At 53.3% G+C, this 25,381-nt stretch overlaps 1 protein-coding gene across 3 annotated transcripts in view; it reads left to right on the top strand.

Annotated features, from left to right (window-relative positions):
- Nucleotides 1-25,381, top strand: part of SNX29 (sorting nexin 29) — a 548,246-nt gene that overhangs the window by 66,677 nt on the left and 456,188 nt on the right. For all 3 annotated transcript variants that reach the window (XR_014840773.1, XM_021088060.2, XM_021088055.2), the window contains 6 exons: nt 4,875-5,055; nt 8,113-8,183; nt 9,864-10,112; nt 12,464-12,842; nt 18,120-18,238; nt 24,259-24,334. Coding sequence is in view for 2 of the 3 variants with exons in the window: in XM_021088055.2 (XP_020943714.2) it covers nt 4,875-5,055; nt 8,113-8,183; nt 9,864-10,112; nt 12,464-12,842; nt 18,120-18,238; nt 24,259-24,334 (1,075 nt within the window). In the remaining variant the exon portion in view is untranslated. The remainder of the gene's footprint in view (nt 1-4,874; nt 5,056-8,112; nt 8,184-9,863; nt 10,113-12,463; nt 12,843-18,119; nt 18,239-24,258; nt 24,335-25,381) is intronic.

Below are 25,381 nucleotides of genomic sequence, written 5' to 3'. Positions count from 1 at the left end.
TGTGGAAGTTCCCAGGCTAGGGGTCGAATCAGAGCTGTAGCTGTCAGCCTTTGCCACAGCCACAGCCACTCGGGATCCTAGCCACGTCTGCAGCCTACACCACAGCTCACAGCAACGCCCGATCCTTAACCCAGTGAGCGAGGCCAGGGATTGAACCAGAGTCCTCATGGATACTAGCTGGGTTTGTTACCACTGAGCCACCATAGGAACTCCTTTTTTCATCTTTTTTTTTTTTTTTTTTTTTTTTGCATTGGTCTTCTTCTGGTCACAAGTGACAGTGAGCCAGCCACTTAGACTGAAGCAGAAAAGGGCATTTATGGATTCAAATAACTAAGAAAACTAGGGGTTGAGCTGGAACTGTGGAACTGGGGGCTCAGTACCCCCACACTTGTCTCTTAGTCACTTAGCTCCTCTTCTCTCTGCGTTGGCATCTTTCCCAGGTGGGCCCCTTCACATGATCAGGAAAAATGGCTCCAGGTTGCTCCAGATTTACGTGGTTGTTGGAGCTCCTGCTTCTAGAATGGTGGTTGGCAAGCTTCTTCCTTAAGGGATCAGATAGTAAGTACTTTAGTCTTTGTGGGCCACAGGTCTCTGAAGCCACTTCTTAGCTCTGCCTTTGTAGTAGGAAAGCAGCTGTCGATGATTTGTCAACAGATGGACATGACTGTGTTCCAATAAAACTTAATTTACAAAAGCAAGGCTGGGGATGCTGAATTTGGCCCTCAGGCCATTGTTTGCTGACTTTAGTTCTGGAAAGAGACCACGCCTCTCTTCTAGTAGTTCGAGGAGAAGTTGTGGGGAGGGCCCAGTGGTCCAGGGTTGGGACTAGGGGGAGGCCAGAAAGCTCTTACTTCAGCTGCAGAATTTAAGGGAACACCAGACAAATCAGCAGTCAAGATAAATAACATGTGGTGTTCTCGCTGTGGCTCAGCCGTAATGAACCTGACTAGTATCCCTGAGGACGTGGGTTCAATCCCTGGCCCTGCTCAGTGGGTTAAGGATCGGCGTTGTCATGAGCTGTGGTGTAGGTCTCAGATACAGCTCAGATCTGGAGTTGCTGTGCCTGTGGTGTAGGCCAGCAGCTGCACCTCTGATTCAACCCCTAGCCTGGGAGCTTGCATATGCCATGGGTGCGGCCCTAAAAAGCCAAAATATATATATAATATGTTCTTGCAATATTCAAAACCACCAAAATCAGTACAGAAAAAAATTCATCACACTAAGGTCATGTGTGACGTTTGGGACAAGGCCCAATTAGGGTGGGCTGAGTGAGGTGAGTTGAGGTACCCTCCCTGCTGTCACCTAGGCTGGGTTCCCTGCTCACCCCTGTGGGAGGGAGTGGTTGGTAGTGCTAAAGGCAGCTTCCCAGGGAACAAGATGGAACCCTTAGGAAAGAGGGTGCAGCTACCAGAAGGAAGGGGAGGGGTACGGTGTGCCTGCCCCTGTGCCTTGGTGTCAGGTACCTTATTTTCTCATTTTTTCCCTCATAGCAAACCTCAGAGGCAGGTACTGCGACTCCCGTTTTCCAGATGAGGAAAATGAAGGACGTCACATATTGCCAAAGGTCACACAACACCTGAACTATTATTTGAGCCAGGGTCTCTCCCCTCCAGAGTATGCATTCTCGAATTTTTGGCATCAAGGAAAGGTGAGGCCTGATAGAAACTTCGCCAGGCCCTGTGCGTTCAGTCATCTTCTGTTGGCAGATAATGCCCAGGTAGCTAATAACCTCACCCCTTCCTGGCTCCTGTTCTGGTTGGCAGATGGCTCTCAGACGTTTGCAGAACCAGAAGCCCTCACCCCTTTAAACCCTCCAGTTTAGAGCAATCAGAGGTCAATATATCTTCCCAAATTAAATTATGGGCACTGCAGATGTTAAGAGGCAGGTGAGCTGCACTTGAATAGACCACATTAATTCTGGCAGAGGAAGTGGAGCCCTGCTGGGGTGATAATTAGCATCAGCAGCATCACTCTCGCAAGCTTGAGAAGGATTCCGTAGCAGTAAGCAGGTCTCGAAATCACAAGGTGAAAACATACCTTAAAATGTTTCATGTGTGTTCAAGGTCGGAGGGAGGTGACTGCAGTTTTCGAGAAAGACAGGGTGCAGGTGTGAATCACTTGATTGGAATCATGATGGATCCACAGACGGTTGTCTGGCTGGCTGGTTGGCCCAGAATCTGGCTTTCGCCAGAGTCCCTATTCTGTGTTCTGAGAGAGGCCTCAAGTAGGAAGAGGGCTGGTACCCAGCTGTGTGATTTGGGCTGATCCAATGGGTTTCGGAAGGGGATTAGTTTGGCTTTCAGGGCTTGAGACAGAAGGTGTTCTGAGTGAACTGCCCCGATTGTGGTTTTACCAGTTGTTCCTAAGATGTTTATTCAAAGTGACCTCAGAGGCTGGCCGGATCCACAGTGTGGGCACACGCTCATGTGTCCATATGCTCATGTGTGCACATGCTCATACGTGCACACACGATTAGGTGGTGTTCACAGAAAAGGGAAAAGACAAAACAGCACGCAGGCATGAATGCTGGATAATAAGAAGGTAATTATTTGGCAAACGGCGGTTGGTCACTGTCGGCTGGGTGTCTTGTTCAGTGTTTCACCTCCCTTTCCTCCAGTTACCCCAGCAAGCCTGGGAGATTCTGCACTTTGGGGCTTATCTCAAGGGGAGAGGAGACTGAAGCTTACTGAGCAGGGTCGAGGGACCCGGCCAGGGTCCTTCCACTGAAGCTCTCTTCACCCCTTGTCCTGCTCACTAGACTGGAAGCTTGTTAGGGACGAGTCTTTCTTGTCTGCCTGGTGGCACAGCTCCCGGCTCCCAGGAAGAATGAAGTCCCTGCTAGCTGAGCTGAACTGAAGTAGGAGAGCGAGCTCAGTAAGCCGGGGTCCAGTTTGTGGAGATGTGTGTCTGCATCCTTCTGGGGGGAAGCTTCGGAGATGTCGTCACATTCTCGGAGGGGTCCCTGAGTCAACTCAGCTCCTGGAATCCCCATCTGGCAGCAGAGAGTTAGCACTTCCTGCCTCTGGATCTTAAGCAGCTCTGAACGTGACTGCTTTGGAGGCAGAGCCCACCTCACTTGGCCAGGCCCTGCGAGAGAGTGGTCTGCAGCCAGGCTGCTCTAGGACCCTTTCTGCTCTACCACGCATTACCGTGTGTCACTGGGCGTTTCTCAGCCTTGTCTTTGACTTGGACATGGCCTTGGTGGTTGTGAGGCCCGAGGTTAAAAGTCACGCGTTTAGTGCAATGGCTGCGACGCCGTTAATGCTCAGGAAGTAAGTGGCAGCGGCTGTTGCTGTTGTCGCTGTTATTCTTAGCGGCAGCATGATGTGTTGATGAGCCATCGTTAAGTAAAGGAGACTGATCACAAAATTAGGTCTACACTAGAATTACACCTGTGAAAAAGTCTGTGCCCGTGTGAACAGGAAAGGCAGGATATGAGGAGACAGGATGACGACTTTATGGATAAAAACATACTTAGCTTTCCCCTAAATCCTCATACCTGTCCCTATTCTCAGACCTGTGGAAATCTCTCCTAAGGAGCTAGAAATGAGGACAGTTAGTTATGTACAGGGGTGTGCAAAGCAGCGTCTAGAGAAGATTGGCTTAATAAGATTGACGTAATATGTTCCCAGCAGTGGTGAAATAGTTGTGTTTGGGAAGTCATCAAAAATCATATTTTAAAAGACTTTTTTTTTCCTTTTTCTTTTTGTCTTTCTAGGGCCTCATGTGCAGCATTTGGAAGTTCCCAGGCTAGGGGTCTAATAGGACCTGCAGCTGCTGGCCTACACCACAGCCACAGCCACAGCCATGCCAGATCCCAGCCGTCTCTGTGACCTACACCACAGCTCACATCGATGCCAGATCAAGGTCAGGGATCAAACCCATGTCTTCATGGATGCTAGTCAGGTTCGTTACCCCTGAGCCACAATGGGAACTCCCATATTTTCAAAGATGTTTAAATATTACAGGAAAATGTTCTTGATCTAGACAAGAAAAGAAACAAGCCCAGATACAAAGTGGCATTTGTGCATATTTATGTTACATGCATGTGTGCACATACACATATACAGTACATACTATGAGAGCGTATTAGTTTCTTATGGCAGCTTGAACAAATTACCACAAACTTTTGTGGCTCAGAACACCACAAATGGATTTTCCTGGAGTTGCGGCGAGCGGAGGAAGCCCAAAGTCACTTTCACTGGGCTACAGTCAAAGTGATGGCAGGGCCGGGTCCACGCGTCACTGCTTCCGGCCCCTGTGTGCTCTTCACTCCAGTCTCTGCTTCCCTGGTCACGCTGCCTTCTCTTCTGCATCTCATCTCCCTCGGCCCCCCTCTTTTGAAGACACCTGCGATTATGTCGGGCCCACAGAGATACCCAGGATCAGATCCCCAAGTTACTCACACAGTCCCTTTGGCCATATAAGGAACCCTTGCAGGTTCCAGGGGTTAGGATATGTTAACCTTTGGGGGTCATAATTCAGCCATCACAGAAGTCAGTTTTGAATAAAAAAGCAAAGTGCAGGGAAAAAAAACGGTCTTGAAAATGTCATGCATGGGTCACCTCTGGTGGATGGCGGGGGGTTCATTTAAAAAAAATTTTTTTTTTTGGCCACAGCCCTGGCATGTGGAAGTTCCCAGGTCAGGGATGGAACCCACGCCACAGCAGGGACAGTGCCGGATCCTTAACCCACTGAGCTACCAGGGAACTCCGGGGGGGATCATTTGTAATTTTGGTATCCTCTTGGGTATCTTCCCTTCCTGCGCTAAGAAGCCGCTCCCTCACCCTTCACCCTGCTCGGGGACCGTCACTCTGCGGGGGGGACGTGAGTCCTGGGCCGAGGGTCACGCTGCGCTCCCGCTATCTCCGCAGAGCCCGTGTTCTGGTTCTACGTGAAGGAGGTCCTCAGCAGGCACGAGCTGCAGCGCTTCTACGCCCTGCGCCACATCGCTTCGGATGCCGGCCGCGGCCGCGCCTGGCTCCGCTGCGCCCTCAACGAGCACTCGCTGGAGCGCTACCTGCACTCGCTCCTGGCCGACCGCGCCAGGCTCAGGTACCCGGGCGGGGCCCCGGGGGTGGGGGGCGCCCATCTGCCTGCTTGCTGCGGGGCCCGTTGGCCAGAGAATAGATGCGAAGGCCTGTAAAGGGCCCCGCGTGGAAGCTGCCTGTGCTCAGCACGCAGGCGATGCTTGTTGTTGCTGAGGCCTGGGCTGCAGAGAGGGCTGCCCTCTTAGGAGGGAGCCTGCACCTCCCCAGGGGGACTCTTCATCTGAGTTTCCTTCAGACTCAGGGTTTCTCTCTCTTTAGGTGCTGGGCATTCAGCGCCCAGTTTTGTGTCGTGTCTCTCCTGTGTGCTAGCTGCTGTGCAGCTCCTTCTGGCTTTTTTGAGGTTAATCAATCCCCAGCTGACTGGAAGAAATAGGGAAGTTTGAAGCTGGGGAGAGAAGTCATATGTTGTTAAAAAACAATATCCCATTTTATTATGTTTTTCTTTTTTTTGTCTTTTTAGGGCCACACCCGTGGCATATGGAGGTTCCCAGGCTAGGGGTTGAATCAGAGCTGCAGCGGCCAGCGTACACCACAGCCACAGCAATGCAGGATCTGAGCCACTCTGCGACCTACACCGCAGCTCAGGGCAACATCGGATCCTTAACCCACTGGGCGAGGCCAGGGATCGAACCCTCATCCTCATGGATACTAGTCGGGTTCATTACTGCTGAGCCACAATGGGAACTCCTGTTTTCTTTTTTTCTTGATCATAAAATTCGTCCTGTGAGTTAGCAGAGGCCAGGTTATTCCGCCATAACAAACACTGTATAGACCTCAGTGGCATGAGACAGCCAAGTTTATTTCTTCCCCCCGCAGCATGTCTGTCATGGGTGGTGGCGATGGGGGTAGGGGGGTCATCTGAGGGACCCAGGCTGAGGGAGGCTCCATCTCTACATATGCTTTGTAGCTGAGGCAGGACGAAGGGCTCTGGCTGAGTGACGCACCGGCTCTTAAAGCCTCTGCCCGCCCTGATGTTTCACTTCAGCTCCTGTGTCATTGTTCATCAAGTCTCACGGCCACAGGCAAGCTCAGTGGGGAGGGGGAGGTAGGGTTATCCAGAGCGATGGGGAGGGGGCTCTGAACACGCTGTCAGAAGCCAGCCTCCTGCCTTTCAAAAACATTCGACGGTGCTGGGGAGCCTGCTGGGGACAGAACTTAAACCGCTCATCACTCACAAGCCCTCCCTCTGCTAGCACTGTGTTTGTTGGTGTCATTTTGCCTGTGCGCTGACGTTTATGACCTCTTTCCGTCTGTCTCTCTCCCTCCGGGTCGGGTGGACTAGACCTGATGTTTTGTGTTACCTGATGATACAAAGGGACAACGATCATTTCTCCCCGGTCCCTCGAGTACCTTCCGCATCTGCAGTGCCGAGATCCTCAGCAGCGGAATTTCATTTAATTCAATAAGCTGGCGTTTCATCGGTGCCGTGATGCCCTGCTGGCAGGTCTTCTCTTGCCCTGTGTTCCCAGGCGCAGTTCTCCCTTTCTGTTGCTTCTGCTGCTTGCGGCCACCTCTGTACCAGTAGTTTGTTAGGTGGTCTGGGATTGTGTGCTAAGGCTTGAGAATACTCCTGAAGTTCTGTTCACGCTGTGTGTGATGCCTTGTCCAGTTGTATGTTCAGACTCTGTGGGTCCCAAATGGGAGGGCTGGGGGCCAGGACGACGGTACCGGCTGTACCTGTGTGCTGCTTAGGGTCCCAGTTGGGCTGCAGTGTCTGCGTGTACCTCTGAGCATTAATCAGCTTTCGTTAAGGAGCACAGCCTCAGGTTTCTTCAAATAGTTTTCTTTTGTGAAGCTCTTTCTAGCTGTTCATTTTGGCCGAGGATTGAGTGCCATGATTAAGATCCATAGTTAGTTGATTGTGGAGGCAGACTCTGCAGATAGGGAGGGCCAGCCACGCTGCCTCACCTCATACAAGCATCTGCAGATTTTTGTATCCAGGGCGGGTCCTGGAACCAATCCCATGGATTCCAAGGGATCGCGGGAGTTCAGAGTCGTACTCTGAAAATCAAGGTTGAATAGAGCAGTGAGCAGTTGAAGTGAATCAGCTGTTAAGAATCTCAGTTGAACTTACCTGAATCACTAGCCACTCTCAGTCTATGGGGGAAAAGCCAAGTTCATTTACATGCTGAAGACTGGCTCCAACTTGTAAAGAATCACAGTTTGGGAAATCAGAGGTCTAGTTGCAGTGCCCCTTGAACATGTGGTGTGTGCGTCCGCTGACATTTTTGCTGGTTTAAGTACGTGGAAAATGTTGCGTCTGTTTAACGTACCTGGTTGTTTCTGAACCACAGGTCACCCTTCACTGACTGCGCTTCAGTGACTCTGAGGGTTGCTTCTCTTAGTTCACAGTCCTCTGACCTGACGGGGAGGTCAGGCGGGTGAGGATCTCTGCTTATTGCTAAGCAGGGGGTCGGATAGGAGCTGGAGCAGGGGAGTGGGAGACCCGCTTGTGAGCCCAGGCTGTACTAGTTGTTGCCAAATGACCTTGGACAGTGGAATGGCCTGGAAGCCTCTCTGCCCCCGGTGCTGTTCAGATTTGAGGGCCTGTGTAGTTTCCCAGCCCTCTCTAGGGATCCCTTGTACTTTGGGGCTGCAGCCCAAGCAGGTATTACATAGAAATGCCCTGGTTGATGGAGCCAGAGTGCTCTGTAATTTCTTTCTGGAATCATCTCTTCTTGTATTAACCCGATCAGGGGGCGCTGTGGGCCAGCTTGGATTTCCTGTCTCTCTCTTGGAGATACTGCTTAAGTGGACGTCACCTGTCTGTTTGTCCCCTTCTTTTCTGCTTCATGAAAACCACATCGACATCTCGTGCCTATTTTAGTACCCTCGAGCTCAGGGGCTCTGAAGATCTCAGGGGACCGATGAGGAAGTCGTGGGATACATGCGTTCAAACCTTTGTTTGTACCCAGAAGCCTCCGCCCAGTAGAGGCCTCAGATGTGCACTGTGGGAGGACCAGGCACGGCTTTTCCGGGGAGCCTGTGTGATGGAATTGTCCGGCTAGCAGGTGGAGAGAACCACTGTTCAGAGCCTTCTCCTCTCTCTCTCAATTTGCAGCACTTTTTATGAAGATTGGGCCTTTGTGATGGATGAAGAAAGGTCTAGCATGCTTCCTACCATGGCAGCTGGTGAGTCGGGCCTGGGCTGGCTGGCGGGTCCTGGCAGCCTGGTGAGCAGAGGAGGCGGCCTGGGAGTGAATGTGTAACTCCACGGGCTGCTGAGACTGTCTCCATCCCTCCTGCCTTAATGAGTCCCTTGCCACTGTCCTTCCCTTAGTGGCAGTGAGCGTGAGTCCATTTCTCCAGAATTTGATACCCTGGCTGGGAAAGCATACGACTGAGGGATTTTGGCCGCAGCTTTGCAAGTATAATAGAAAGATCCAGGGAGCTGGGGACAGGAGATCTGCCTTTGAGCAGGTGGCCTGGGCAGACCCTATGAGCATTTGTTACCCTCTTCTGCGAGGTTGGCAGTCCTGATAGCACGGTAGTCACCTTGATAGGGCTGCCAGGGGATCACATGTGATCGAGAATCAAGTATATGACTTGTCAGCCTGAAAGCCCAGATTGATGCTAATTGGTAAATTGTTAAATTGTTTCACATTTGACTCTCACTCAAAGGGTGAACCCAACAGAACTGGTAACTTGCTTCTTTCTCCCATATCTTTTGCTGCCTCCTTTTTTTCTCTTTCCTGAAAGTTTACGCTCAGTCCCTCTGCTGAGAGTCATGGTGGGTGTGTCCACCCTGAGGACAAGTCAGGTGACCACGATGTCCTTTGGGCTGTAGGAGGCTTGTGCGAGTTTTTGCCTAAAGTGATAATGGGAATGATATGGGTGGATATTAGTTTTTGTTTTTGTTTTTCACTTGGTGCTGTACTTGCGGCACATGGAGGTTCCCAGGTGAGGGGTCGAATCGGAGCTATAGCTGCCGGCCTACACCACAGCCACGCCAGATCTGACCTGCACCTGCGACCTACACCACAGCTCATGGCAACACCACATCCCCGACCCACTGAGCGAAGCCAGGGATTGAACCTGTATCCTCATGGATACTAGTCGAATTTGCTTCCGCTGTGCCACAATGGGAACTCCTGTGGGGACATTTGTTGACTGATTCTTGAGCTGTTTTTGGTGGGCGATGGTCTTTAGTACTTTGTGGGAGAGGTGCTGTCATCCTCGTTTTACAGATAAGGAAACTAAAGCTCCGAGAGGTTATTAATGGCTTGACCAAGGTCTCAGGGCATGTACGTGGCAGTGCTGGGACTCAGCCCAGCCCGTCTGACTCCAGAACTTACGACCTAACCTCCCCATGGTTTTATGTGCAGCTGTCTTCCTGATGGGTAGGGAGAGAAATTGGAAAGACTCCACTCCAGTGACGGCAGGTGTTTCCAGCCCCCAGCTTTATGGGTGGTTTTTTGCTTTGTCTTTTTGTCTTTTTAGGGCTGCTCCCTCGGCATATGGAGGTTCCCAGGCTAGGGGTCAAATTGGAGCTGTAGCCACCGGCCTACACCACAAACAAAGCAACAGCCACGCAGGATCCGAGCCTCGTCCGTGACGTTTACCACAGCTCACGGCAACGCCGGATCCTTAACCTGCTGAGCGAGGCCATGGGTCGAACCCACAACCTCATGGTTCCTAGTCGGATTCGTCAACCACTGCGCCATGACGGGAACGCCCCATAGGTGGTTTTGAGCAGCGTTTCAGATGAGTGTGGACCTGCGTGTGTTCTGTAAGTTCTGCACCTTTTCATCGTGGTCGAGGTGTGACTGTTGAACAGCAGACACTCTAGATGTTTCCCTCCGGGGGGGGCAGGTCTGAACTCCATCCTCTTCGCCATCAACATCGACAACACGGATTTAAATGGGCAGAGTAAGTTCGCTCCCACCGTCTCAGACCTTTTGAAGGAGTCCACGCAGAACGTGACCTCGTTGCTGAAGGAGTCCACCCAGGGCGTGAGCAGCCTCTTCAGGGAGATCACGGCCTCTTCCGCCGTCTCCATCCTCATCAAGCCGGAGCAGGAGAGCGACCCCCTGCCCGTCGTGTCCACGCACGTCAGTGCGGGTGAGCGGGAACGGGCTGGACCAGAGGCCTGGGCCGCAGCTTGACAGGTCGTGGCACCTGAAGGCGCCGAGGGGAGTGGGATCTGATGGGCCGGCATTTTCAGGTGTATCTGTCTTACCCTTACACACTGGGAAAGGGGTCCGCGAGCCTTGCTGGGATGTGAAGACGGTCGGGCAGCCGAGCCGACAGCGCGGTCAGAGCAGACGGGGTGGGAGGTGATGGCCTTGCGAGGCGGGGGAGGCTGAGCTTCCTTCCTTTAGTCCCTCGCCCATTCATTTGTTTAATTGTCCCTCTGATCGGGGGGTTGGGGGGTGAAAGCCCAGCCTAGGGTGCCATGGAGAGGGTTGGGGGATGACATTTCAGTGGCAGCTCGGGGAGGGGAGGGTAGGTCATCTTTGACTCTAGGCTGTGAGGAGGCGAGAGAACGTTGATTTGGTTCTGATTAATTTGGTGAGATGCTTATAATACCTCTTAAGCCTTCTAGGGCTTCCAGAATGTTGATATAGCAAACTTGGAGATTGGGGGGTAAGGCCTCAGCCCTGGGGTTCTCAAATGCCTAAACAGGGCAGTAATCGTGTGCATCCCTTGGGAATTATTAGTGCTGGTGAAAGCTCAGAACCCTGTGGAGTGTTGGGTCCACACTGGCTTTCCCTGTCCCACCCTCCCCTTCTTGAGTAGAGCCCCCATGCAAATGACAGAGAAACAGACCTGTTGATATTCTGTGGAACAGATATGCTGGGATTTGTACACCCAAAGGGGTATCTCTTCCATCCATTTTGGGAACCCTGCTTTCGACATTGTCTCAGAGTTGTGACACTGGTGAAATGTCACTACGTCCACCTAGGTTGAGATGGATTGCAATTTTTGGAATCAGTTCAGAATGTCTCACACCCAAGCTTGATGATTAAGATGGATGTACAAAGTGGCTCATCGAAGCAGGGGTCCCCAAGGCAGTCTTGACTTCTGTTTCAGTTAGCCTTTGCTGTGTAACAAACAGCTCCAAAATGTAGTGTCTAAAAACAACCACAATTGGTCATTTTTGAAAAATGATTCTATGGGTGGGTGGGATGGTTCTTCAGCTGGTTTCCCCTGGGCTCCCTCGTGGGGCTGCATCCAGCTGGTGACTGAGCTGGGAGATCTCAGATGCCCTACTCGTGCATCTGAAATTAGCGCTAACCGTTGGCTGGGGCATCTTAGCTTCCTTCCACATGGCCTCTTCATCCTCCAGTAAGCTGTTCTGGCCTCGTCTGTGTTAGGTTCAGGGCTGTTACAAGAGGGTAAGGCTTAGCATTCACACTGTTATTTCTGCCACATTCTGTTCTTAAAAGTGGAGCACTAAGCCAGTCTAGATTCAGGAGGGCCGAGAAAGAGATGCCACCCCTGATGGGAGGGGCAGCAAAGTCTCTTTGTAAAGAACCAGCAAAGTCCCTTTGTAAAGGGGTGTCTGGGCAGGCCTGGGATGAATTGTGGCCATTAGATAACTGACTACAACCCCACCGTGATTTTCTTTCTTTTCTTTTTCTTTTTCATCTTCTTAGGGCTGCACCTGTGGCGTATGGAGATTCCCAGGCTAGAGATGGAATCAGAGCTGTAGCCACCAGCCTATACCACAGCCATAGCATTGCCAGATCCGAGTTGTGTCCGAGACCTACACTGCAGCTCACGGCAACACCGGATCGTTAATCCACTGAGTGAGGCCAGGGATTGAACCTGCATCCTCATGGATGCTAGTCAGATTTGTTTCTGCTGAGCCACAATGGGAACTCCCACCCTGGTTTTCTTGGTCTCATCTCCCAGCCACAAGAGTATTTTCCAAAGTGAAACAGTAAAAATCTTTTCAGTCGTGATTCAGCCTTTGAATTAAAGTGCTTAGAAGGACTGCTGAGAAGGAATGGTTTTTTGTTTTTTTTCTTTTCTCTTTTGGCTGTTCTGTGGCCCATGGGGTTCCTGGGCCAGGGATCAGATTCGAGTCACAGTTTCGAGCTACACTGCAGCTGTGGCAAACACCGGATCCCTAACCTACTGTGCCGGGTCGGGGATCAAACCTGCGTCCCAGTGCTCCAGAGACATCGCCGATCCTGTTGCGCCCCAGTGGGAACTCCAGAAGGAATGATCATAACGGATGCTCTGTGGCATATATGTGTAGATCAGAAGTAGGGTCTCACATCAGCTTTGCTCAGTCTCATAAAACAGATTCCCTCCCCCCAAATATTTAAAAACATGAATTTATCTCAAATTGATATTTTAGTGGAATAGTAGAGGATCTTCCCCAATCTAGAAGCAAGATGGCTCGATCCTCACTTTATCTTGCCTCCTTTTTCTAATCTCCTATTTTTTTTTTTTTTTGCCAGACACTAAGTGTAAAAAGGAGCGGAAGAAGAAAAAGAAGGTGACCAACATCATCTCCTTTGATGATGAGGACGATGAGCAGAGCTCGGGCGACGTGTTTGTCAGGAAGATCCCCGGGGCCGGGGAGAGCTCGGAGGAGAATTCCGACCGCTCCTCCATCAATATCATGTCGGCCTTTGAAAGCCCCTTTGGGCCAAATTCCAATGGAAGTCAGAGCAGCAACTCATGGAAAATCGATTCCCTGTCTTTGAACGGGGAGCTTGGGTACCAGAAGCTGGATGTGAAAAGCATCGACGACGAGGACGTGGATGAAAATGAGGATGATGCATATGGGAACACGCCGGGAAGGAAGCGCCCCAGCCACTCAGAGTCGCCCGAGAAGTAAGCTCCGAGCTGGGTAGAATTAGGCTGCAAGTTTCTACATGTTAAGGGCATTATTCATTCCTCAGATCTGGATTTAGAAGGAAGGGGCATTGGCTTGCTGGCTTTATTCCTGTGAGCTAAGGGAGAGGGAGCACATATACCATGTGAAGGTACTTAATGCAGAGTTGGTGTCAGGATGTATGCCTTGGGAGTCTTGCTTTCTTTCCTTGTTTTTTTTTTTTTTTTTTTTTCTTTTTTTCCTAGGGCCACATGTGCGGCATATGGAGGTTCCCAGGCTTGGGGTCTAATCAGATCTGTAGCCGCTGGCCTACGCCATAGCCACAGCAACACGGGATCCGAGCCATGTCTCCAACCTACACCACAGCTCACAGCAACGCCGGATCCTTAGCCCACTGAGCGAGGCCAGGGATCTAACCCGAAACCTCATGGTTCCCAGTTGGATTCATTAACCACTGAGCCACGATGGGAACTCCCTTTTTTTTTTTTTTTTTTTTTTTTTAAAGGCTGCACCTGTGGCATGTGGCCGTTCCCAGGCTAGGGGTCGAATTGGAGCTGCAGCTGCTAGCCCACATCACAGCCACAGCCACGCCAGATGCGAGCCTCGTCTGTGACCTACACCACAGCTCACGGCAATGCTGGATCCTTAACCCACTAGGCCAGGCCAGGGATAGAACCCATGTCCTCATGGGTACTAGTCAGGTTCTTAACCTGCTGAGCCACAACGGGAACTGCCTGGCTTTCTTTCTATGTTTTTCATTTTTGTTGCTTGGATTTTGCTTGCATCTCTGACTTGCCGCCAGTGCGGGGAGCTTAGGAGAGGGGCAGGGTATTCTAGGGCACAGTGACAGGCTGGTGATTTCTGTGTTCGTCTGCAGGGGTGTGAACGGCAGTAATTGGCCTCCATTCGCCACCTTCCCTCAGGAGCAGCAGTCCACTTATCCCTGCAGGAGGGGCTCTGTGCATGCGAAGGCAGGAAACAGAAAAGCATCGTTAGGAGCTTGGATCTGAATCCAGACAGTCTGGCTTCTCATTTACTAGCTACATGGGGTCTAGGTTGGATTAGGTGGGCTGAGTTCCTTCACCTCCCAGAGCCTCCCCTAAGACCTGGGAGAAAACCAGCACTGCCTTGTAGAGTGATTGTCTGGTCAATGGGACCCTGCGTGTGTGGCCCTGGGCACAGGTGCTGGCACGTTGGGACAACACAACTGCTGTCATACCGTGACTCCGGTAATAATTCCTGGGCTTGGTCTTACTCCTTGTGCCAAATAAACAAGTTCGCTCTCCACCTGCATTGTCTAGCAGGCAGTGCCATCCCGCCCACGGCTGATCCCCAGCCCAGCCTGAGAAGCTGAGAAATGAAGAGGCCGAGACCCCGTGGTGTCATTGATGACGGGGTGCCGGGTGCCTGCAGCCCTGCACTCTGCATTTTCACGTGTTGCATCACGTGTTGCATCACTGTTTTCTTTTCTCACGAGATTGTTGCTATTTTTGTTTTTGAGTTTTAGTCTCACCCTCCTTCACATGGATGCCCACGTTAGTAGCATTACTTCATTAGTAGTATTTTTTAGCCACTCCATAGCATAGGTAAGTTCCTGGGCTAGGGATCGAACCTGTGCCACAGCTGTAACCAGAGCCACAGCAGTGATAAGGCCAGATCCTTAACCTACTGCACCAACCAGGAACTCCAGTGTTAACTCACTGATCATTTGGGATATGTGGGAGGCAGCAAGCTGTGGATACCCCTTATCCGCATACCTAGAGCTGCCCTGGGGGGAGGGGGGCCGGGGGGAGTGGGCCTCACTCCCACCTGACAGATGAAAGACCAGATTCCTCAGCAAGTTAAGATTTGTCAAAGCAGCGGGCAGAACTGGGGTTAAGGTCAGGTTGTGCTGCCAAGCTTATACGTACTGGCAGGTATATTCCACGTTTCTGCATGGGCTGTAGGTTGCCATTTGGTCAGATCAGTATGTCATGATTTGCTGTTCCCCTGTTGTTTGAGTATTTAGCTTGTTGGCATTGTTTTTGTTTTTTGTTTTCTTTTATCAGCCATTCTGAAGTGGCCATTTTCGTGCATGAGGCTTTTTTCTCCTCCTGAGGCGCGTGCCAGTGTGGCTTCACTGCACCGTGGCCCATGCTTCTGGATGTGAATGTTTTGTTTGGTGACGTGCCGTGGGGGTCAGGGTTCTCCAGAGAAACGGAGCCAATAGAGAGAGAGAGAAAGTGTGTGTGTGTGTGTGTGTGTGTGCACGCGCGTGTGTGTAGATGTACGTATTTATCCAGAGAGAGTTATTTTAAGGAATTGTTTTATGTGATAGTGGAACCTGACACGTCCAAAATCTGCAGGGTAGGAGTTCCCGTCATGGCTCAGTGGAAAGGAAACTGATGCAGGTTTGAACCCTGGCCTTGCTCAGTGGGTTAAGGATCCAGCATTGCTGTGAGCTATGGTGTAGGTGCGACAGATGCGGCTCGGATCTGGCATTGCTGTGGCTGTGGTATAGGCTGGTGACTACAGCTCCGATTTGACCCCTAGCCTGGGAACCTCCATATGCTGTAAGCGCAGTCCTTTAAAAAAAAAAAAAAAAGGCGAAATCTGCAGGGTAGGCTGGAAGTTTGGAAACCCAGGGAAGCATTGCACTTTGAGCCTAAAGGCAGTCTGCTGGCAGAATTTGTTCTTTGAGTCTTTTTCTATTAAGCCCTTCACCTGATTGGATGAGGCCCACCCAAATTCTAGAAGGCAATCTGCTTTACTAGACGTCTCCTGACCTACCTTTTAATCTCATCTAAAAAAATATCTTCGTGGAAACACCAAGAATAATGTTTGATCACAGATCTGGGTACTGGGGCCTCACCCTGTTGACACGTAGACTTAACCATCATACCTCTTCTTTCTGGCCCCTCTGGGAGATGCCCTTTGCGGTCTCTGTCTCTGTGGGTGGATGCATCTCTGAGCTTCCTCACTCCGTGAATCAGTTCTTTGGCCACAAACACAGTCCCCCCTCTTCCTACTAGACTGGCACCACTGAGGGGAGGCTGGAGGAGGAGACCAGCTTTGTGAGCCTGGGGGGCTGCCAGCATTGTGATGTGTGAGACACACAACAGTGCAGGGTGACCCAGACAGGGCCGGGCCCTTGGAGACCATGAGGCCTCCTGTAGATTATGAAGAGCCAGCTCCCTGGCATCAAGGGGAAGTCCTGAGTGAACATTCTGCAGAGCATCTCAGGGAAGGAGCAGAGGAGCCATGAGATGGCCTACTGAGTAATCTTTTCACTCTGATCCTAAGCTGATATTCACAAGAAAGGTTTAGGAGCCTGGCGGGGCCAGAACTTCAGCATTGTAACAGCTCTGCCAGGTTTGAGCGGGAAAGTGTCCAGACCAGGAGAAGCACGTGGTCTTTGGCAAAGTCAAACGCTCCAGTGGCCTTTAAGATGCTCTGTTGGCCAAAAATTGGGTTTATACCACTACTTGCTGACAATTAAACCACTTCTTTGATGACTAAGGAAAACTCTCTGTTGTCTAAGGAAGAGTCTCATCGTTCCTGATTTACAAGCGTTGGCTTTGCTTCTTGTCCTTTTCTTCCCGTTCTTTCTTTTTGCCTTTTAGGGCTGCACTGCGGCATATGGAGGTTCCCAGGCTAGGGGTTGAAATGGAGCTGCAGCTGCCGGCCTACACCACAGCCACAGCAACACGGGATCTGAGCCACATCTGAGACCTACACCACAGCTCAGGCAACAACGGATCCTTGACCCACTGAGTGAGGACAGGGATCGAACCCGCATCCTCGTGGATACTAACTGGGTTTGTTACCATTGAGTCACAACGGGAACTCCTCTTATCCTTTACTTAAAAGAGAAGAATATATTTTAGCAAGGGGTTTTCCTGTCACTTTATCTGTGCCCTGTGACACCAACAGTGCCGCGGCTGGGAGAAGCTGTGGTTTTGCCGCCTTGTCCTGAGAGGGGCCCCTTGGTCCCCAGCTGCTGGAGGGTAGCCCCAGGACGGCCTTTCTTTTGAGATTGTGGAGGCAGAGCCAAGTTCGCCCTGGAGCCCGGATCTGCTGCCGGGCACTCGGGCGGGGGCGCTTCCTCTTCTGGCCTCGTGCGGGCGTCACCTGCAGGACCGCAAGACCCGTGCTGCTGACTTCTGTTAGCATTATTCCTCCTGTGTCCTTTTCAGAAAAATTGCGTTAATCCCTGCTCTAAATGGAGAAAGAACTGTATACATCATGTAACTGGCGGGCAGTGGCCAGGACAGCCATTGTAATTGGCTCTGGAAGACCAGGGCTGGATTCTCCAAGCCTTGGTTCTGTCCAAGGGATGAGCTTCGACAGGTCGCATCATCTTTTTGACTTGTTCCCCCCCCCCATCTCCCCTCCCCTCCCTCTCCCTTTCCCTCTTCCTCCCCCTCTGCTCTGCTTCCCTCCCTCCCTCTATGATTATCAGCTATTTTGGTCTCCTTTACACCTGAGTTACGGCATGAGTTTATAAACTGTAGAACACCTCACAAATGCATCCTGGCGTTTATCAGTGTTGCCTAGTTCCCCAGTGGCAAATGCTGCCGTGGGCAAAAACTTGAACTGGCTCAGATTTAACTGAGCCAGCCTGGCGTTGCAAAGATCATACCTTTTAGTTTTGTCCTTGCTGGATAGGCGGACAGTGTTAGCAGAGCACATGAGCTTGGTTAATATTTGAGCTGACCCCCCGTCTTGGAAGGGACCCACACGTCATCTGGTCTGGCCCTGTCCTTTCCCTCACGAGGCTCTGAGAACCAGCCGGGTGAAGGGACGCTAGTCCAGGGTCATGTGGCTGCATCATTTCAGACCCTGTGCCCACTGTGCCGCCTCCCACTTCAGGCGGTGGCCCCCCCCCCCGCCCTCTCCACCAAGGTAGCTGGTGCTTCCTCAAACTTCGCTTCTTGCATGACCGTCCCGACCAGCTCAACAAACCTGAGCCGCTGTTTCACACCTTCTTTTATACGCTTCACACACATTTCACGCCCACATCCCCACCAGACTGTAAGCCTCACGTGGGCAGGGTAGACACACCGCTGGTAGGTTCTTTGCGCACAGAGGGTGTGTGAGCGCCCTGCTGGCAGGTCGGAGGTGCTCAGTCCACATGGGCTGAAGGGGCGAGTGTGGGAGGGCTAGCTCCTGACTCTACCCAGGCCTCCGGCTCTCAGCGCTCTGGGTGCTCCCAGGAGGAGGCAGGTGGAGGCCCAGCTGGTGCTTGCAGTACCCGGAGCCCTCAGCCCTGACGCGTCTGTGTTCTCTTGCCCCAGGCCGCTGGACGGCAGCGCCTGCCTCTCCCAGATGCACGCTTGGGCCCCGCTGCAGGTGCTGCATGGCGATGCCGACGTCCTCTTCCCGGTCAGCGGAGTGGGCTCCTACGGCCCCGCAGGTACGTGTCTCCTGGTTACGCCCCGGCCCCCAGAACCAGCGGGAGCGTCTGTGGTGGGAGTGAGCAAGGAGGCATGGGCTCGGGGCCGGAGGGGGCCTGCTGAGCTCAGAAGCGACGGTGGGTAGCTTCTCTCTGTGCTGAACCGGGTATGTTGAGGTGCTGGGCCTGGTTTTCTTCTTGCCAGTAATTTGTTGAACTTGGTCATGTGTATACAAGCTGCTCACAAATGATGGCCATTATTTTTGCCTCTTAGAAGAAGGGATGGTCACAGAAACCCTTAGCTCTGAAGACCCTCGTACCCCTTACAGCCAAGCAATGGGGCCCAGGGAGTAGCTTGTTTATAACCTGCCTTTGGAGTGCGTAAGCACGTCTGACCTGTTCTGTGTGGTTGAGCAGGCTTGTGTGTGTGCTTTGTTATTATTTTCTTTAGCTAGACCAGGTCTTGATGGGGGAGAGGGCGGGTAGCATGGGTGAGCCCGACTTTCCTGGTGGGGTGGGTATGTGCAGTGCCTGGCACAGGGAAGTGCTCATCACTGTCACTGCCCCAGAGCACCACCAGGTCAGTGAGGCCTTGGCTTCCCACGTAGGTGCCCTTTCCTACTCCTGGGCCCAGCTTTAGGAAACTGTGGATGGGGGCCCACCGACTGCCCAGAAAGTTGTGGATGTTCTGAACACAATGATAGGCTGTTGTTTATGTCCCTGTGTGAGGAGCAGAAACCCACTCAGACTGGCTGGGGCACAGCCTGGCAGGCACAGTGGCAGCTGTCTGGGGACTCGGCCCGGGCCCAGCCGCTGAGGGGGCAGGGCACTGCTCGGTCAGCACCAGCACCTGGTGACTGGTGTCCACCAGGCTGGTCTCCCCTCCAGGAAAGTGTGGCTGGTGGTGACAGCCAGCATGCATCACAAGGCCTTGAAGTGCGTCTGAGCTGTATGGTGACCGATCTGGATTAACTCATCCACTCTTGACTGCAGCCCATGAGGAAGGGGTTCCCTCTCAGGCTTGCGGTGGAGATTCCCTGAATTAATCTGGGAAAGGGTGCTGGGGACCCTGGGACGAAGGGACCCCGGCCTGGCAAGGTCCTGCCGGCTTCCTTGTGGGGACCTGCCCCCATCTCTCCCTCCTGGTCTGTCCGTGTGCCCTCGTCATTCTCCCCGCCTTCCACGTTGGCCTGCACTTGGCTGAGGTGCCAACACCACCGCCTCGGCCGTGCTGCCTTGCACACCAGCCAGTGCAAGCCCAGGGATGGACGGGCTGGTGGGCCAAGCTCCGGGCTTTTGGCCAGGCCAGCCCCTGCCGTTTCTGCGGGGCAGGTGACCAGCCTGGGTCTGAGCCACCACCGTCTGGGGTCCCTTGCCCATAAGCGGCATTGCGGCCATGGGCGGGATGCCCGTGGAGGGCTGGGGGCCGGCTGGGAAGAGACGGTTCTCATGTGTGTCTGGGCTCCCTGGGGGGCTCCCAGTGCCTGCGTATGGCACCCACTCACCTTCTCTCGCCCCCTGCTGATGGGCCCGTGCATTGGTCATGGATGCGCTAGGCCGTCACGTCCAATACACGCACCAGGCTGTGTCCCAGCAGCTCCTGCGTTCCTTAGCTGGGCTCCCTGACCGTCGCACCCTGGGGTGGTGGTCAGCGGCACCCGGGGCATGGCTCTTTGTCATTTACGCTGGGGTTTAGTCACAGAACCCAGCTCTCTGGCCGCCCGCCCGCCTGGATCCTCGCAAGGAGGCCTCCCCTCCCCCCTTCCCCACCCCGGCGGCGTTCCCACCTCCGACTGTCAGCCTCGCAGACGCCGAGGTTCCACCTTGTCACTGCTGATGGGACCCCGAGCTCCAGCTGATCTTGGTGGTCCTTGTCCGAGATGCTGGGGTGAACCAGTCTGCCACATTTTAATTTCCTGCAGTAAGAGCCCTGTGAGGGGTCTGGGGAGCTCGCGGCGGCCGAGGGGCAGACCGGGGGTGGGCGCCGTGCATGGGAAGGGCGCTGTCTAGAGCTGCACGACGAAGGGGCTAGAATCAGGGCTTCAGGAGCTGTTACCTGGTTGGAAGGCCAAGTCGTATCCAGTCCCTCCTGGCCGGAAGCTGGTCTCAGTGCAGGCGCGGGCCGGGCGCCGAGGCTGGCCTGGCTGTGCCCTGCCAGTTTCTCCCAAGACTCCTTTTTTCACTCTAACTAGGGTCCCTTGTGACGGACATCTGCCTACTTTAGTGACAGTCAGATCTCCCTCCTCCTGGACTGGGAGCCATTTCATGTCTTTTACTTGCAAGTATTTAGAGAGAGTGGGGGGTGGGGGAAAAAATCAGGGAGAGAGGCCTGTGGCGGGAAGGATGGATGATTTGGTAGCCAAGTCTGGGGAGGGAGAAGGCCGCAGAGAAGGGACCCTGAACCCAGGATTATCATCCTTCCGAACCTTGCAAGAGGCACCACTGTGGTTTAGGGGCGGCTGCTCCTCGGGCTGCCCCTCTGGGGTTAGGGAGGGGCTCAGAGAAGGGAGACCCAGCCAGGTCACCTGACAAGCAGGTGGAGGATTCCAGCCCCGCCCCTGGTGTGTCATTACCCACAACCAAGCAAAACACTTTCAGTACCATCTGCTTGAAGCTGCTGGGGAGAGAAGCCCCTGAGGGTTCTTTCACCTGAGAACCATAAACTGAGGGGACAGAACACCGCTTCTGCTCAGCGTGTGCATGCGAACGTTCCTGCTCCTCACTGACGGCCTGGGGTTTAGAGGAGGAGCAATGAAGAGTCCGAGTGTCCTGAGTGTGTCCACTGCCCTCTTCTAACTCTTATTTCCTGCTGGGCTGTTGCAGAACAGCCTCTCAGGGAGTTCCCGTCGTGGCTCAGTGGTTAACGAGTCCCACTAGGGACCATGAGGTTGCGGGTTCGATCCCTGGCCTTGCTCAGTGGGTTGAGGATCCGGCGTTGCTGTGAGCTGGGGTGTAAGTCGCAGATGCGGCTAAGATCCCGTGTTGCGTGGCTGTGGTGTAGGCTGGTGGCTACAGCTCCGCTTAGACCCCTAGCCTGGGAACGTCCATATGCCACGGGAGTGGCCCTAGAAAAGACAAAAAAAAAAAAAAAAAAAAAGCCTCTCAGGACCTCTCTGTGCCTGTCCCCCACCCCGTCCACCTGTCCGTCCTTTGAGCAGCCAGAGTGATTCGTTAGAATGTAAATCAGAACACATCAGTCTCCTGCTCTAGACCCTTCCACTGAACTCGGGGTAAAATCCCAAGTCCTCACTGTGCCCACCTGGCCTCCCACTCACCCTGCAGCTCCGGCCGGTGTCCACTTCTTTCTCCCCCCAGGCTCCTCCTGCCTTTAAGCTGAAGCCCAAGGGCCAACTTAGGGACTGTCCCAGGCCAGGCCTCGGCTTCACAAGGCCTGAAGCCTAGGTGTCTCCATTGTTCCAGGCTGGTTTGTAATCTGCTTTAGTGTTCTCACCTAGTGACACCTACCTCCTGCTGGTCTTTGAGGTCCATGAGGGCAGGGCCATGGCTGTCTGTGGTTTTTTTTTTGGTCTTTTTAGGACTGTACCCATGGTACATGGAGGTTTCCAGGTTAGGGGTCGAATCAGAGCTGCAGCTGCCAGCCTGCGCCACAGCCACAGCGATGCCAGATCCAAGCCATGTCTCCAACCTACATCACAGCTCAGGGCAACATCGGATCCTTAACCCACTGCGCGAGGCGCAGGGATTGAACCTGCATCCTCATGGATACTAGTCAGATTTGTTTCCGCTGAGCCACGACGGGAATCCCAGGGCCATGTCTGTTTTGTTCTCACTGTGACCCTGATAGACCCTGGCCAGAGCCAGGCCCTCAGGTGGGGTTCAAGTGAGTGCATGGATGCAGGGGTGGGGACATGCTGATGGGAGTGGATGTCTGGTGATTGGAAGAATGACATCCCGTTGGGGACAGAGGAGAGGGGGGTCTCAAGGGTGAGTGAGATAGTCTGTCTCTGCTCTGTGGCCCCAGTGCGTCAGGCCCGGGGTCACACGTGTATCACGTGTATTAGGAGGGAAAGTCCTCCTGGGCCGAGTGGGCATGGCATCTGGCCCACTGGCGGGTGCCGTTGGCCTTCACTGCAGCTGTGGGTTTCCTTTGTGTGTTGGAGTCCCCTCTTGGCTTCAGGGAGTAGAATCAGCGTTAGATGAGAGGCCGAAACAGAGCTGAGGGGACCTGCTGCTGGAGACCCCGGGAAGCTACTGACCCAGGAACTGGGACAGCTGTGGAAGCTGCTGGGAGCAGGGAGTGGGAGCGGATAGTATAGTACTGCCGGGTCTGGGCCCCGACTAGTTCTGGGACGGCAGGGCGGGGTGCCCCGGTCTTCTGAGCTTACAGCCCAGTGGGAGCAGTTTGGTCATGAGCTGTTGGGAGGCCCAGTAGGTGTCCCAGTAGAGCTTTCTGGCAGGCAGTTGGAGATGTGGGGCCAGAATTCAGAGGCAAGGGCCTGAGAGCTGGAGCCAGGACCTTACTGGGTCAGAGGCCATGGAGCTGTGATGCAGAGATAGCTCCATGCAGGCCCTGGAGACCAAGACAGTGATGGGGGAGGAGGCCCCTCCTGTTATGAAGGCTGAGAGTGGAGAGCTCCTAGGAGGCGCTGGGGACCGGGATGGAGGGAAGGGGGCCTTGGGGGCCTGACTGGCTACCAGGCTCCGTCACCGAGCGAGCCGATGCTGGCCAACGCTCCCCGCCGCCCTCAGTCAAGTGTGTGCATCAAAATGTGAAATTTCATTATGTGGTGGGCAGTATTAAAATGTGTGGTAGGCACCCATGTCAGCCCATTTCAGAGATGAGGAAACCAAGTCCCAAGGGAGCTGGGTAACTTGCTGAATTAAAGCTGGAGAGCAGGAACTCGAACCCAGGCAGGTAGGCAGAGCTTGTACCCTGACTCTCGGTGACCCTAGGGAGCGAGGAACCTGAGAGGAGAGGTGGACGCTTTCTGCTTCCCCTTCCACCTTAAAAGAGGTCGGAGCGCGTGGACCAGCTTGGCGGGGGTGGCGGCGTCGAAGAGGAGGCGAGGAAACGTTTTTTCCCTTAGTTCCAGCCCTTAAGAGCTGGGAATCTTGAGTAAATGGAGCGGGTCACACGACAGATGGCTTAGGACCACCAGATGTGTGCCCTGTCCCCTGTCCCGGTCCGGGCCTGGTTGGGGGCATTGGCATATCAGAAGTTTGTCCAACATGCAGGAGTCCTCCTGGGTGACATTGGCCTTGATGTCACCGTCCAGCCCCAGGGGCATGGATTTGCTCTATTTCCTGGAACGAGACTTTGACAGCAGCTAATACGCTTATGAAAGCCTTTAGTGCCCCTCGTCTGTGGTTTCCAGAGGTGATTTATGGCCTCACTTCTTCCCAGTGCCTTTCCCACTTGGGGCCGGGCAAGCAGCTCTTTAGAAAGCGGCAGCGCTTGGCATTGACGGAGCAGATGATGTTGGTGATTGGGCCGTGCTGCCCTCTTGTGTCTGTCTGTAGCCGCTGCAGGCGGGAGCCGGTTCTGTCCCGCAGCTGATTTATTATTTTATCCCCTGGTTCTGAGGGGGGCTCTGGATATGGACTTCTTGCGTAATTCCAGGTGGCTCAAGATCAGAAAGGTTCATAAATTAGTCGGTGGGTGTACCGTACAGCACAGAGAATATAGTCAATAATGTTGTCGTTATGGTGTGACAGGATTGGCATATTGAGTTGTGACAGATGGATACTGGATTTATCGAGGTGATCAATTGGTAACGTATGTAAATGTCGATCCACTGGGCTGCACACCTGAGACTGATGCAGTCTTACATGTCAGCTGTACTTCAGTGAAAAAAAAAAGTTAAGTGGGAGTATAGGGCCTCCAGTCAGTGACTGATGCCAAATCTGAGATTACGGCCAAACAAAATGAACGGGGTGGCAGATTAGAATCCAGGGTGCAGTGGGGAATGTGTGTAAGCTAACCGATGTAGCAGGCCAGCCAGTGTCTGCACAGCGTCCTTGTCTCACCGAGTAAATGGATGAGAGGAGAAAGCTGACTTTGTGTCATTCTGTCTGCACAGACGCCCCGCTCGGGAGCCTGGAGAACGGGACGGGGCCGGAGGACCACGTGCTCCCGGAGCCTGGACCTCGGTACAGGTGAGCACCAGAATCCGACTGTCCTCTTCTCGGCTCTGCCTTCCCTTCTTCTTAAAGGGACAGGCAGGCGCCGGCTGGGATCGCAGGGCCAGGCCTCACTTCTCGTGCACTTAGCTGAGGTCTGGTCTCACAATCCCAGAGTGCGGAGTGGCCAGTGGCCGCAGGCCTGGATGTGGTGTTTGTCCAATGCCGTTTTCGTATCACCTGTCTTTTTCCCACGTCGGGGGCCGTGCCTGGGTGTCACCTCTGTCGTAATGCGCTCGATCTTAATATTTGATGATAAACAATTGAACAATTCCTGCATTACATTTTACCATTTTAATAGTGCACAGTATTCAAGCCCCTTTGACATCCACAGCGTGGGAAGGGCTTAGCCTGGCGTTCAGTAGCAAGCACCACGTTGGTTTCTTTTTTTCAAATGAAAGCATTTCCAGGGAAAGCTGAGCTGTGCAGAGTCACTGGACGTGTGTTGACAGAGCAGAGTGGACACTGAGGACCTCTCGATGACCCTGTGGTCCTTGCTGCTGTCACAGCTTTCTCCTTCCCCTTCGCCCTGGTGTTCACCTGGTGGCTCAGGGATGTGGCACCTGCCATTTCGACCTTGGCGCCAGGGCGCGGTCACTGATCCCCACCAGCCATGCCGGGTGTTCCAGCCACACCGGGAGTAGACAGGGCCCTGCTCTCTGAGAATTGCACTCCTTGTGGGAGGCTCGGACCAACTAGTACGATGCCAGGAGGGGTCGGTGTCACCTGCTCCATCTAGGACGCTGAATCCTTTTTGCTGTTTATCTTAGAAAATTTGGAAAATGCAGCAGTACATGAAAAAAAAAAAGTCACTCTTAACGCCAGCTCCGTTTCCCTGATGATACTTTGGTCCTTTTCCTCCCAAAGGGGGTGCTAACCAGATCCTGGTCCTGCTGTTTTCACGAAGGATGCGACATGTTTTTTTCCATGTTGCAGATTCTTTGTAAACACAGCCAGGTCTCATTTGTGGCCATCATGTTCTGTAAAGTCCCCGTGAGGATGGAACCATTGCCCTTGGGTTCC

Source organism: Sus scrofa, chromosome 3, assembly GCF_054392235.1.
Source record: "Sus scrofa isolate SSC_HxYL_T2T_F1_AM1 chromosome 3, Sscrofa_HxYL_maternal_Yorkshire_Landrace_v2.0, whole genome shotgun sequence".
Taxonomy (NCBI): Eukaryota; Metazoa; Chordata; class Mammalia; order Artiodactyla; family Suidae; genus Sus; species Sus scrofa.
This window is presented reverse-complemented; position numbering and strand designations above follow the sequence as displayed.